Source organism: Nicotiana tabacum, chromosome 11, assembly GCF_000715075.1.
Source record: "Nicotiana tabacum cultivar K326 chromosome 11, ASM71507v2, whole genome shotgun sequence".
Lineage (NCBI taxonomy): Eukaryota > Viridiplantae > Streptophyta > Magnoliopsida > Solanales > Solanaceae > Nicotiana > Nicotiana tabacum.
In genome coordinates, this window is record NC_134090.1 from 65,708,221 (window position 1) to 65,722,265 (window position 14,045).

Genomic DNA, 14,045 nt, shown 5'->3' on the forward strand with positions numbered 1-14,045 from the left:
CGGGTTGTATACAGAGATCTTCATAGTTTAGCCCCTCAATTCCTTTGCTTCCTTCGATGCCCTAAATTCGGCTAGTCAACTTCTTAATCTCTTCAGCCAGACTCCTAATGAGTGAGTCTTTATCATCAGACTCGGGTGTGCTTGAAATGGGTTGGGTGGAGTGCGCCATGGTTTCCCCGTAGATGGGGGTGTTATGAGTGTGGAAATGGTCAATTATGGAGTTCACCGGTTCTGGGATGAGCAGTGGAGTATTATTGGAAGTATGACAGGTGTTGCAGTGGTGGTAAGGAGCAGGATGGTTTTGTGGTTTTGGGATGTTTTGTGGAGGTGTAGGTTTCTGAGCGTTAGGAAAATTGACATCTGGGTTGGTGAGGGAAAATGATAAGCTAGCCATGTTCTGGACCTGATCAAGTTCTTCTTGGAATTTCAGTAGCTTTTGTTCAACCTGGGATGTACTTTCCTTAGGAACCAGAGTACCATGAGTGACCTCTACCCATTCAGTTGAGTTTTCCTTTCTGGTGTTGTTCAAATCTTCCATCTTTCCTTTGTTCCTGTTTCTGACGGGGCTAGGAGGAGGAGTGGGTGGATGGCCCTTGGATCTTGTGGAATATGATGATGATTCCAGAGTGCACGAACTAACCTTGGGGAGGGGAATAAATAAAAAATAAAAACAAAAAGGCAACAAGTCAGTGAGGATTATGAAAAGACACATTGCGATATTTAAACACGTAGTGCAAGAATGTAAGTCGTGTCCTAATTTGGGAGCCTCATTGTGCCCGAGGTAGGCCTAGAGACAAGTTGATTTGGAGAACTTATAATGCTAAATGCCTCATTTTATTGATAAAAATAAGACGAATCCCAAAACGACACTAAATAACAGAAGATAAGAATGTCACTAATGGCCATTGGCCTTATTACATTCATAAAACGAAAAGGTAAATTCCTATCTATTTGGTCCCAGAAGGGCCTTCCTCAGACTTGGCATCTTTGGCTCCATCGAACAGCTTCACCAGCTCGCGAAGTCCTAGCAGCAGGTAGGCTTTGGCCAGTTGTCCACCCTCGTTTCCTTTAGCATTCTAGCAGTCCTCGATCCTATTGAGAAACTTCCTTTCCAGCTCCACTAAACCTCGTTCCAGGTATCCTAATCGCTTGTTGGCACTGACAGCCATGTCTTTCCACTCTTCAATCAGTTTTGGTGGTCTTTTTGAATCTTATGGTGCTCGCTTTCAAATTCCCGAATCCTATTGCGCAGTTGGTTGTATTTGACCTGTGCTTTAGCCCTTTCATCGATGATTCTATGACCTCGAACAAACCTAGGTTGGCCCAGACCATTGTGATTGTCCTCCAGCCATCCTGAATAGTATGGGGTGCAGCTAGCATGGTATCTGTCTGGCTCGATAGTATCTTTCCCCATGATGATCTTGCAATGCCACATATGCTGATCTTGGCACTTATAAGGACTGTCATCAGCTTGGAAGTCGGCCTGGAAGTGACTTATCTTGTGGACCCTTGGTATAACCTGTTTCCTACCATCCTGTCTCATAATCCGGAGAGGGACATAAGGGTAGGTTCCTCTCAAACCGATCAGTATCAGAAATAGTGCGTCCCTGGATCGGGCGATTAACTCTTCAGTAGGGAACCACTCGAACATCCATTGTATTTGATCCTCAGTCAGATTTTCAAACAGCTCCGCCCATCCCTTGGCATTTTCTGCCTGAGCAAACATGTTGGGCATGTAGTTCATTCGCCTTGGTTGATGGAAGTCTATATGATCTTCCCAGTCTCTACGCTGAATCTCTTGCCGATATTCACCCCTTTGGAGATGCTCCATGAGCCAGAGTTGGAGTAGCAAGTTGCAGCCCTCGAAGTGTGGGGCTCCTTGCTTTCTTCATTGGAAACACTATCATCCCCAAGAAACAAAACATGAATACAAAGACCCTTCGGTGAATATGCCCCAATGACGTAAGGGCAAATTCATCCGAATAAGTACAGTAGGATTTACTATGACCGTGCCTTCCCTACAAATAATCAAAGGGAATGTAAGACTCCTTCAAACATGTCAAGTCTGGATTCTTCTTTAGGCCCATCATTTTGAGGAAACCTCTACCCTTACGATTTTTCGGCATTAACAAAGCCGGAGTCTCCCATGGTATACCAGTCAATCCTCCTATTTCCTTTAGCAGGGGTGTCATCTCAATCTCTCTAAAGCAAAACACAGACCTATCACAGTCCCAGAACAGAGTAGCAGCTTCTATGATTTTGTTGTTGGGTTGGACCTCCAGGAGAGAAAGTAGATTTCCTAGGTATTTTCGGACAAGAGTCTGATCACTGGAATGAAGATCCTCCTACCGTCTTAGCAACCTTGGGTGGATGTTTGTGACCATGCCGAATTTGGGGACTTCGTGCCTCATGTTTCTGCAAGACAAATAAGGGTTAGGCCCTTACCCCTACCAGACTCGACTATTAAATAACAATAATTGGCATAAAACATTTAATTCTCCAAATAAATGCACAGAATGTGGTAGTGTCCGTTTGGGTTTTTGGAAAACTCAGTGGACTTTGGACGAGGCTGTCTTAAAGAGTCATTATGTGGACAACATAACTGACTCGGCTAAGTTTGACCATAATGCATGCATAATTAAATAGAGTAAAGTTTCTATGGGGTATTAGATTGGTACCCTTGAGCGGACAACTCAAGAGGGAAAGGCACAGAACCGTCGACTACACCGTTAATCGACTGGTTTTACCGCAAATATGCCTTTGCCAGATTTAAAGGGTGATAATATTGGAAGAGCGTAACCACTCATTATAAGCGTTGCTATAGTATTTGTTTGGCACGAGTGGAATATGATGTTGAAAACATGCTTATGTAATAATTAAAACAAGTTGTCACGTATTTGCACGTTCATAAAGTAATAATTACAATAATTTAAAACAGTAATAAAGGGGTGCAATAAAGGAAAGCAGTGAAATAAACAAGGGAAAGAAACAAGAGACAAGTTAGTTTTTGCAGTAGAAGAGGGAATTAAATGCTTAAAGGTATTAACAAATAAAGCACAGAAGAAATGTAAAGTCACAGTAATAGCTTGAAATAGTAAAAGCCTAAAAGTACATGGGGTTTCCCCAGCAGAGTCGCCATGCTGTCGCACCTCCTTTTTCTCGCAAAATAGGGTTTAAGATATTTGGGAGGACAACTCGTTCCCCTTTGGGAATTGGGTTTGAATTGGAGAGTCACCACCTAATGATTAAAGTGCATTAGGACACTAGGAAGGAATTGATCTAGAAAACCAGAGATTGGGTAAGGGCTAGAAATTATCCCGAGGGGAAGGTGTTAGGCACCCCTCAGGATCCACTAGTGTGGTTCCCGGCCATGCTACAATTGTGACTTTAAGTTACAAGTAGGCAAATAGAAGTTTTAAATATAAGGGGTTTTCGCGTAATGGTTGCAAATAGATTAAAGTTTAAAGAAAACAAAAGGAAGCTGAATTTTTTAGGAAAACAGTTTGAAAATTCTGGAAAAATAAACAAGTAAAGGGAGAGGGGGGGGGTCCTAGGTTTACAAATAATATGGATCACCCCACACAACATTCGGTAATCACTCCTCAAAGAGGGGCTACACGAGATGTTATCGTGTGGTCATCATATCCATATCTACCCTTTCCCACCCTGTTAAGGTATTATAGTGCGGAATGGTTTCGTTACTTATTGCATGCTATTACCTGCCCCATTCCTATCAGTCCCGGAGGTACTTGGGACTACTAATCCTAAAAGGGAGGGGTATGAGGTTTTGCAGTTTTAAAGAACAAAATTCTAAGGCGACAATCAAAACATATATAGCAAGTATTAGGAAGGCATGTAAACAGATACGGCTCAAATAAACCTCCTTAAACCAAAGAGAGCATATAGTTTTAGCATGTCTTACACGTACTAATTATGGTCTGATTAAACTCAAAAGGTTAAAGCAGGCTGATTTATCACATATTTTCAGATAAGAAGTCCGAATTAGACCTGCCCGCTGGTTGTAATTATCAAAGACTAGCGCAGTTATAGCTTTTACCCTAAAACTTGCCTAGGTGTTGGGCGAAACCTATAGGCATGATATCTATTAGTTTCAGAAATAAAGCAGTAAACTCATTACAGGAAGGTTGCCGGTTTTTTACCAAGTTTTGCAGATTAAACTTAAAACGAGCGAGGCGATTCAGATTTGATTGATAGTTCCTATAGGCATATTTTCTAGGCGTTGTTAATTTAAAACACTGTCATTGGCATACAGGAATCCTATAGGCAGGTCATATATATGCAGTCGATTGTTTAAGCCTATAAACTCATTTGCCTAGTGATAGGTGCAGGTGCAAAATGCAGGAAGTCCTATAGGCATATTATCAATATGATAATGCAGCAGTGCAGAAACCTATAGACATGGTCTCTATATAATGTCGAAATACAGAAACCTATAGACATGGTCTCTATGTAATGCAGAAGTACAGAAACTTATAGACATGGTATCTATATGAAATGAAGAAGTGCAAAAAAAAACTTATAGACATGGTATTTATATGAAATGTAGAAGTGCAAAAGCTGAAAGCAGGATACATGAATGCAGAAGTATAGTAATCCCCTATGAACATGGTATCTACCCCTTTGCATGCACGATTGACCCTACCTTTTTCACTAACATCCCCAATTGTTATTACAAATTATTACAGCCCAGAATGAATAAGAAAAGCAAAATTACATAAAAAATTAAAGTACAACCAAGGGGAGCCTGATTCAAACTCCAGCTCTGAAATATGAGATGAACTAACTCCAAAGATCAGGATCCCAAGCCTTTCTCTTATTTGGATGTGTCAGAGTTCCCTATAAGCCTCAAATGGACTCCGGGCAGTGCTCACACCCAAACACATACAGGATTAAGAACATAATGCAGTGTGAAAGGGCCAGCCCTCGAGTATCCAAGTTCAGAGGGAACTCTAGGGCCCAAGGCAAGGCTTACAGGAGGGGGGCAGAGCTTAGAAGCTAAGAGTAAGTGTAAGTGCAGAGTTTGAAAAGGGGAAAGGAGAAGTGGTAGAGAAACAGGGACAGGCTAGTGGGCATACCTAGCAATGGGAAGTGCTGGCACACCCCACAAGCCTGTTAGAACACATTGTTTTGGGAGTCAGTATCCTCTAAGAGATCAAGTCCAGACATGAACAATAACTTGAATATTGTCATGTCATGAACTACAACTCAAATCACATAGAGGGGAATAGGGGTATAGGGATTCATAGCAGAAACAAGTAAAAGAAATTAACATGCTAATTAAACATTCAACTCTATATAGACAGTAAAATAGACATGGATGTAAAGGCTATAAGTGAACATATTGGGATGATGCTGAAGATAAAACTAGAACATATCAGTCTCAAAAAAACAAGTGAAAGAAAACAGTAGTCTTGCAAAGCCAAAGTGCAAACAGGCAGTCAGAATGCTATGATCTTAGAAAAGAATTGTGAGGTTGTAAGGGTGAAGTATGAAGTGAAAAAGTGTTGAACTGAAGGTCTGTTAAAGTGCAGAAGGGTCGTGCCCTTTTATGGTGTAGAAAGCAAGCAGAAATAGGTAAGAAAATAGTTTGAAAATCAATTACACAAGGTTTCCCCCTAATTAAGGGATTCTGATTTCAAACGGGCAAAACTAATTAAGGAAATGGATTCATCAAACACTTTTTCAAATCAGCATAAAAGGGGTAAATACATATAGGTCTATTTGAGGACAGGGGCTTGACAGCACACGGTCCGTGCAAATAAGAAAAGGAAATCAGTTAACAGCCAAGAAAATCGAAAATTGAAGATTTTGTATGAATGAACCAAGTCAGAAAGATGGCAAAGATTTCAACATAAGGAAAATCAGTGCCAATCAATTAGACTTATTAAAAGGAATTTTGAATCAATCACAAGTTGGAAAACAATTCTGAAGAAAGATTCCTCATATATAAAAGCATATAGACACATTAAACATGAAGAAATTTGTCATGCTATTCAGAAGAGTCTAGTGTAAGAGAATCAGAATTGTGTGCAAACAAAAGAAGTTCACACTTAGTTTATAAACCCAGAAATAAGTCTGAAAGAGCCAAGGGTCCTCAAACAGGACCCTAGTTTGATCATATGACCAAACTCGGAGGAAACTCCCCATATTCTAGGGTTTTTGACTCGAGACAAATATAGAGATGAGGAGGCAACAGGCTCAGAGATTTCCTTTCAGAATCTCATGAGAAGACAAGTAGATACAAATAATATTCGAAGCAGACAGAGCGTAGGAGCATAATGAGAGAATAGTCACGACAGTAGAAGAAACATGTTTAAGAAAACCTTTTAGAAGGGACTTAAACAGGGTTCAGTAGAAGGCAAACAAAACTTAAGAACTCAGTAGGAAATACATACAGTAGAAGAACACAAAAATACCGGAAAAGCATAGCAAAAGATCATATAGGAAGATACAACAAGATAAACATACGAGCATAGTACAAAACACAGTAGAAAAACAAAGCACAGAAGAACATGCATGATAAAGGAAAACATAAAAACATAGTAGAAGAACATGCATGGTAGAAATAAAACATCAGAACATAGTATAGACAAATACACACAACGAAAAGAAGAAGAAAAGTTAGAGAAACATTTTTAAGCTTTTCAGAAAAACCCTAAATCGGAAAGAAGTGATTTTTGAAAGAAAAATTAGGAAAACATTTAAAAACTCAAGTAGAGCACAAATATTGAACAGATTTAAGAAAACAATCAGAGAAAACATCGAATAGCTAGGGTTTCAGAGGAACCCTAAAGCGAGAAAGGCTTGGAAAAGGTCTGATCTGAGTCGGATAAGCCAGAAATAGGCTCATAATGCTTGGATATGCCGGAGCAAGGTCGGAGAGGCCATAGAGCCTCGAATCGGAGAGAATCTGAATGGACACCATTAAGGTCAGACCTCGAAACTTTGAACACCAAGTGTTTAAGAGCATAGGGAGATGAGTTTAAGCCATCCATGGCCTGAAAGGCCATGGATTCCGGTGAGCTAAAGGTAGAAGACAGTAGGAGATGATTAGGGTTTCAAGAACCTTCGAGAGAGTTTGAGAGATGAGAGGATTCAGAGGCAGCGGTTAGTGAGAAATGGGATAGGGTTGGGGGTGTTTGGGAATTAAAAAGTAAAGGGAAAATTCTGGGCGTTGATCGAAATGATCAACGGCCTGGATCAAAAGGGGAAACCGGGTAGGTTGGATAAGCGGGTTAGGGGCACGTCATTTTAGGAATTGGGCTGGCCCATTTGAATTTGAAATTGGGGTTAATTGGGGATGATTTTAGGCTATAATTGAAATGAAATAGGGCTAGTATTTAGATAACCACTTTTCCTTTTTATTTTATAAAAATAGTAAAATGATTTCTGAAAACAAATTAAAAGTACTAAATTAATTAACAGTGTATAAATATTAAATTAAAAATACTAGAATCAATTTTGTAATTATAAACGTAATTAAATCTTAAGATAGGCTAAAATTGCAATCATATGCAATTTAGCTTTAAAATACTAAATAAATTTGTAAAAATTACCTTAGCTATATTTTGGTATAAATGTGAGAATAAAATAAGTTATTCACCAAAATGATGATTTGGGGAATAACTATTAGTTTTTGTACTGCTAAAATGGGTAATAAATTGATTTAAAAAAACTTTTAAAAATTAGGAATAAATACTAAAACACTTGGGCATAGTTATATATGCATATATATGCTATTTTGAAAGTATTTTGCATATATAAAATGCATAGGGAAAAATTGGGTATCAACATTTGCCACTTGGCTAACTTCCGGGTTGGCATGGGCTTCTGAAAGATGTACTTCAAAGGGTCCATCCTAGATATGAGGTACGTGGTATAGGCACAGAAGTAATGCCTCAATTTTGAGCCGTCTAGGTCAAAGCACAACAAGTGCATTCCAATAGAGAGTATCGTGCTTCGTAAGGTGTGAACTTCTTACTCAGGTAGTATATGGCTTGCTCCTTCATCCCTGTCTCGTCATGTTGTGCCAAAACACATCCAAAATCTCCATCTAATACAGATAGATAGAGTAGCAAAGGTCTCCCAGATTCTGGCGGGACTAGTACTGGTGGTGTGGACAGATATTCCTTGATTTTGTCGAAAGCTTTCTGACAATCTTCGGTGCAACTGGTTTTAGCATCTTTCCTCAATATCTTGAAGATGGGTTCACATATAACTATGGACTGTGCTATGAAGCGACTGATATAGTTGAGACGTCCCAGGAAGCTCATCATGTCCTTCTTGCTCTTTGGTGGCGGTAACTCTTGAATAGCCATAACTTTGGATGGGTCCAACTCGATGCCCCGGCGGCTGACAATGAATCCCAACAGCTCCCCTGCGGGAACCTTGAATGCATATTTTGCGGGGTTCAGTTTCAGATTGTACCTTCTTAACCTGTCAAAGAACTTTCTCAAGTCTGCTATGTGATCTGCGGCCTTCTTGGATTTGATGATGATGTCATCAACATACACCTCTATTTCCTCGCATATCATATCATGGAAGATAGTTTTCATGGCTCTCATGTAAGTAGCCCCAGCATTCTTTAGACCAAATGGCATCATCTTATAGCAGTACACTCCCCATAGTGTAATGAAAGCTATTTCTTTGCATCTTCTTCATCCATCCAGATCTGGTGATAACCCGCGAAGCAATCTACAAAGGATTGTAGTTCATTCTTTGCGCAATTGTCAATCAAGATATGTATATTTGGCAATAGGAAGTCGTGCTTGGTACTTGCTCTGTTTAAATTTCAATAGTCAACACATACTCTGACTTTCCCATCTTTCTTCGGAACTGGTACAATGTTGGCTAGCCAGGTTGGGTACTCAACTACCCTTAGGACTTTGGTTTGATCTGCTTAGTGACCTCTTCCTTGATTTTTAGGCTAATTTCTGGTTTGAATTTTCTGAGTTTCTGCTTCACTGGGGGACACATTGGATTGGTAGGAAATTTGTGAGCCACTATGGATGTGCTTAGACCGGTCATATCATCATATGACCATGCAAAGATATCCTCATATTCCTTTAAGAAACGAATGTACTCTTCCTTCTCTGACAGTGATAAGTGAATGCTCATGCGAGTCTCTTTAACGGTTTTGGAGTCTCCCAAATTTACTGCTTCGGTTTCGTCCAGGTTGGACTTAGGTTTGTTCTCAAAGTTCTCAACCTCTCTGACAATTTCCTCAAGTATTTCATCTTCCTCTTCTTAGTCACTATCCTTATGTTGCGTTGTCTCATTATATGTCACAGTCATCAGTTCATCAGGAAAAGTAATAATAACGCTGTAGAAAGAAAAATGTGAAAGATAATAATGAATAATAATAGCCACGCATTGATAAAAAATTTAAAATACCCAAAACAAGAACGGCTCGATGAATCGAGCAATTATTTTGAAAAAAAATGTGTCTTTAAAACCAAATTAATGAAAACATCTAAATGCCTCACGTGGCTATAGAAATAAATTTAGGCTAAATGCCAAGCTACCCAAGGACTCGGCGGGCCCGGGATGGTGTGGCGGTCCAATTCCTGAGAATGGCTCCTTTCTCCACAATCTAAATGGTGAGTCCTTCTTCCTCTTCCTCCTCAATTATCGCACTGCAATCCATATCCTCGTCCTCCAGGAACAAATTCCTTAGCCCAACTAGAGCTTCTTCCTTTGCAGTTTCCCATATTGTATCAGTGACCCAGATGTGGAACTGGTTGCTCGAGAGGTTAATAAGGTCCGCGCCATGGAGGCGACCAATCATCATACTCTTGCCATGTATACTGTTATCCGAGCCCAAAAATTGTACCATGCCGTTTCAGCTGTATTGGTTTAGTAATGCCCTGGAGATTCTTCCCAAGCCCTTTGCCAAGTTCATACCCAGACCATGCCAGTATTCTTTCTATTTTGTTACTCCACCATTTATCTTTCTCAACTGCATTGACATGTTCGATGTGGTGATAAGTTTCTCCTCCTAGCCTTCTTCTGTTCTCGATAACCGGGATAGTTTGACTAGTGTAAATAGGATTACTTTTATCTCTATGAATGATCACCTCCTGATGGTTCCATTCGAACTTCACGGCCTGGTGTAGTGTGGAAGACACAGCCCCAGCGGCATGTATCCAAGGTCGACCCAACAGAATATTGTATGTTGCTGATATTTCAAACATTTAAAATTCAACATCGAACCAAGTTGGCCCCATCTCCAGACAGAGATTAATCTCCCCAATCATAGCCCTTTGAGACCCATCAAAGGCTTTCACGTTTATACTTCTTGCCCATATCTCATGGAAATCTTTGCCCAATCTTTTCAGAGTAGTCAACGGACAAATGTTGAGGCTTGAACCTCCATCTATTAGGACCCTGGCAATGAATTTATCTTCAAACTGCACCGCGATGTGCAATGCTCGGTTGTGACTTAACCCTTCGGGTGGTAATTCATCCTCGTGGAAGGTGATCTTATGATTCTCTAGCACCTGTCTCACCATGTTGGCCCTTTCTCTGTATGTGATATTGTTAGGCACATAATCTTCATTCAACACCTTTATCAAAGCATTCTTGTGTGCCTCTGAATTTTGCAATAGTGATAAGATGTATATCTGAGCAAGGGTTTTGTTCAAATGATCGACAATGGAGTACTCCCTTACCGTTACTTTCCTCCAAAGATCATCCGGTACAGTTTCAATGATAAGTTGCTTAGTAGAAGCCTCCTTACTCGATCCTCCCAAGTGTTCAGGTGTATAGATCCTTCCCGTTCTGGCCATTCCTTGTGCAACATCAGATTCTTCTAGTTTTGCTTTTCCCTTTCGCCTAGCTTCAGCAACGTAATCCCAAGGTATGACTTTAGAATTGAAAGGAGGTGTAGTTGATACTTTCATTGTGAAAGATGTGGCCACTTCTACCTCAAATAGAGCAGGTGTGGTTGTAGGCGAAGCTACCTCAACCTCAAATGGAACTGATGTGGTTACCTCAACCTCGACTAACCACTGCATCTGCACTACAATAGGAGTGATTGTGAATGCAAGTTTAAAGTCATCGCCTACCCGAATAAGCCCGATTGACCCCCCAAGATCCCATTCTCCATCCATCTCTATCACATGTACCCCATCAACCCTATTATCTGGGAGAGGATTATTGCGGACATTAGGTATAACTTTCTTTGCCTGTATGATCTTGCTATCAGTCAATGTTTGGATTTTATCTTTCAATGTTCGACACTCGTCAATGATATGCCCCTTTATATCGGAATGGTATGCACAGGTTTTGTTTGTATTGACCCATTGAGATGAGTTCTCTACTGCCACAGCAGGAATAGGAGTGACATAACCCGCGGCCTTCAACCTATCGTACAACTAGTCTATGGGTTCAATAAAAGCGGTGTATTGTTTGGGTGGTTTGCGATCAAAGTTAGGTTGGGGTTTATGGTAATTTGGACGAGTTGGAGGTGAATGATAGTAGGCTGGCTGGGTGTTATAAGTATGATAGGTAGTGGCAGGTAGATAATATCTAGGAGATGAGGGTTGGTATGTGGGTGGAGGTGTTTGGTATGTGGGTGAAGGTGTTTGGTATATGAGTGGAGATTTTGGGCCTTGAGCCACCATTACTACCCCCACTTCTCTTTTCTTTGATATGCCACCTGATTATAATGCTTTGTTCATGGCTTGTAGTGCCTCAAAATTTGTCACCATCCCGCTTTTGAAACCTTCCTCAATCCTTTCTTGGAGTTTGATGATATCGGAGAACTTGTGATTCTCAATGACCATTAGCCTTTCGTAATAATATGGGTCCTGAGCGCTGACAAAGAACTTGTTCATTTGTTCTTCTTCTAGTGCTGGTCTGACCTTGGCTGCCTCTGACCTCCACCGAGTAGTATACTCGTAGAATGTCTCAGTTGGCTTCTTCTTTAAATTCTGGATGTAGAAGAAATCCGGTGCAATCTCTGTATTGAACTTGAACCGGTCCATAAATTATGATGCCATGCTCACCCAATTGGATCACTTCTTAGGATTCTGGCTTATGTACTAGGACAGGACATCTCCGGTAAGACTTCTCATGAAAAGCTTCATTCGGATCCTTTCATCTTTTCCGACCCCCACGAGTTTGTCACAATAAGTTCTCAAATGAACCTTCGGATCACCTGTTCCGTCAAACATTTCGAACTTGGGAGGTTTGTAACCCTCCAGCAGTTCCACGTCTGGTTGTATGCACAGATTCTCATAATTCAAACCTTCTACCCCTTTTCCTCCTTCAACACCCTGAACTTGACTTGTCAATTTCTTAAGTTTCTTGGCCATGTTCTTGATGAGCAGGTCCTTCTCAACGGACTCTGGTGTATAGGAAATTGGTTGAGTAGAGTGAGGTACGGTTTCAACATATATAGGGTTGGTTTGGTAAATTCCAGGGATATGGGTGTAGTGGTGGTCGTTGGTTGAGTTTTGAGGATCGGGAATGGGTTGTGGTGTGTTCTGAGGAGTGTGATAGGTAGTGGCTTGTAGGTACTGGACTGGTTGATGATGGTGTTATGGTGGAGTTGGTATTGGCAAAGGATTGGGGTTTTGAGGTGGAGTTGCATATTGATGTGGTGCGAGAGAAGGCTGGTTTGGTGTGTTTTGTGGAGGTGCTGGGTTTTTGGTATTTGTTGGTTGATGTCAGGGACGTTTAGGGTGAGGGAGAGGTTTGCTAAGTTGCGAACCTGCTCAAGTTCTCCCTGTAGCTCCAGTATCTTTTGTTCCAACTGTAAAACCAAGTCATTTGGTGCCGGAGTACTTCGACCGTCTGAAGTTTCTGCATTCTCAGCATTTTCCTTTCGAATACCACTTAACTCATCTATCTTAGCCTTCCCTCTACTTCTCGTGTCACTTGGAGGAGGTGGAGGTGGAGGGCCTCTAGATCTGGTGTGATATGCCGATGATGCTAGTATGTGCAAACCAACCTTAGGGAATGAGAATAATAAAGAATAAAGAAAAACAAAAGGTAAACAAGTCAGTAAGGGTTCTGAAAAGTTTGCAGTATTTAAACACATATTGCAGGAATGTAAATTCGCGTCCTAATTTGGGAGCCCCATTGTGCCCGAGGTAGGCCTAGCAAGAAATAGATATTGGAGAAATTTAGTGCCATTAATTGCCTCATTTCATTAATGTAAAATATATGACCCAAAACGACACTAAATAAGATAATGTTACTAATGACACTTGGCCTTATTACATTTGAAAAGCAAGTAAATCTAATCTACTTGGTCCCAGATGGACACTCTCCAGACTGGATGCTTTTGTCGATCAGTTCCCCCAGCTCGTGCAGGTTCAGCAGTAAGAATGCCCTTGCCAAATATCCTCCTTCATTTCCCTCAGCATTCTAGCAATCAACGACTCTCTTTCTCATTTTTCCTTCCAATTTCATTAGACTGTACTCCAGATATTCCAGCCTTTCGTTGAATTTAATAGCCCTCTATTTCCACTTATTGATCATTTCCATGTCGGCCTTATGCTGCTCCATATGCTCATCTTCAGACTCATGAATTCTTTTGTGCAGTTTATTATACTTCACCTGTGCTTCGACAACTTTGTCTATGACCCTATTTCCTGGACCAACCCTTGGCTCGAAGATTCCTTCTATGTTGTCATCCAACCATGAGGGGTAGAAGTATGTATGACCCGCATGATATCGATCCGGCTCGATGGTATCCTTTTCCACGATAATATTCAAGTGCCACATGTATTGTGCTTCATTCTTATATGGGATGGCGTCACCCTGAAAATCGGCTATGAAGTGACTTATTTTAGCGACTCACGGTATGACCTGTCTCATGCCTGCCTTTCTCATAACCCTGAGGGGAGCATAAGGGTATATGCCACTTAACCCAATTGGTACCAAGTGGGGAACATCCCTAGATATGATGATGAACTCTTCGGTAGGGAACCACTCGAACATCCATTGAACCTGGTCCTCAGTTAAATTGTTGAAAAACTGCACCCATCCTACAACATACTTAGGTTGAGCAAACA

At 40.8% G+C, this 14,045-nt stretch overlaps 1 protein-coding gene across 1 annotated transcript; it reads right to left on the reverse strand.

Moving 5' to 3' along the window:
- Positions 1-10,214: 10,214 nt before the first annotated feature.
- LOC142165875 (uncharacterized) lies at positions 10,215-12,008 on the reverse strand. The gene is made up of 3 exons (XM_075224260.1): positions 11,730-12,008; positions 10,468-11,378; positions 10,215-10,350 (listed from the first exon to the last, which is right to left on the reverse strand). Exons 1-3 carry the CDS (start codon positions 12,006-12,008, stop codon positions 10,215-10,217), a joined length of 1,326 nt encoding a protein of 441 aa, XP_075080361.1.
- Between the last annotated feature and the right edge of the window lie 2,037 nt (positions 12,009-14,045).

Coding starts and splice junctions, on each gene's coding strand:
- LOC142165875 (XM_075224260.1), bottom strand. CDS start 12,008: ATGGACCGGTTCAAGTTCAATACAGAGATTGCACCGGATTTCTTCTAC. Junction 11,379..11,729: donor AAGGTTTCAAAAGCGGGATG/GTGACAAATTTT, acceptor GATAGGTTGAAG/GCCGCGGGTTATGTCACTCC. Junction 10,351..10,467: donor GATGAATTACCACCCGAAGG/GTTAAGTCACAA, acceptor TACTCTGAAAAG/ATTGGGCAAAGATTTCCATG.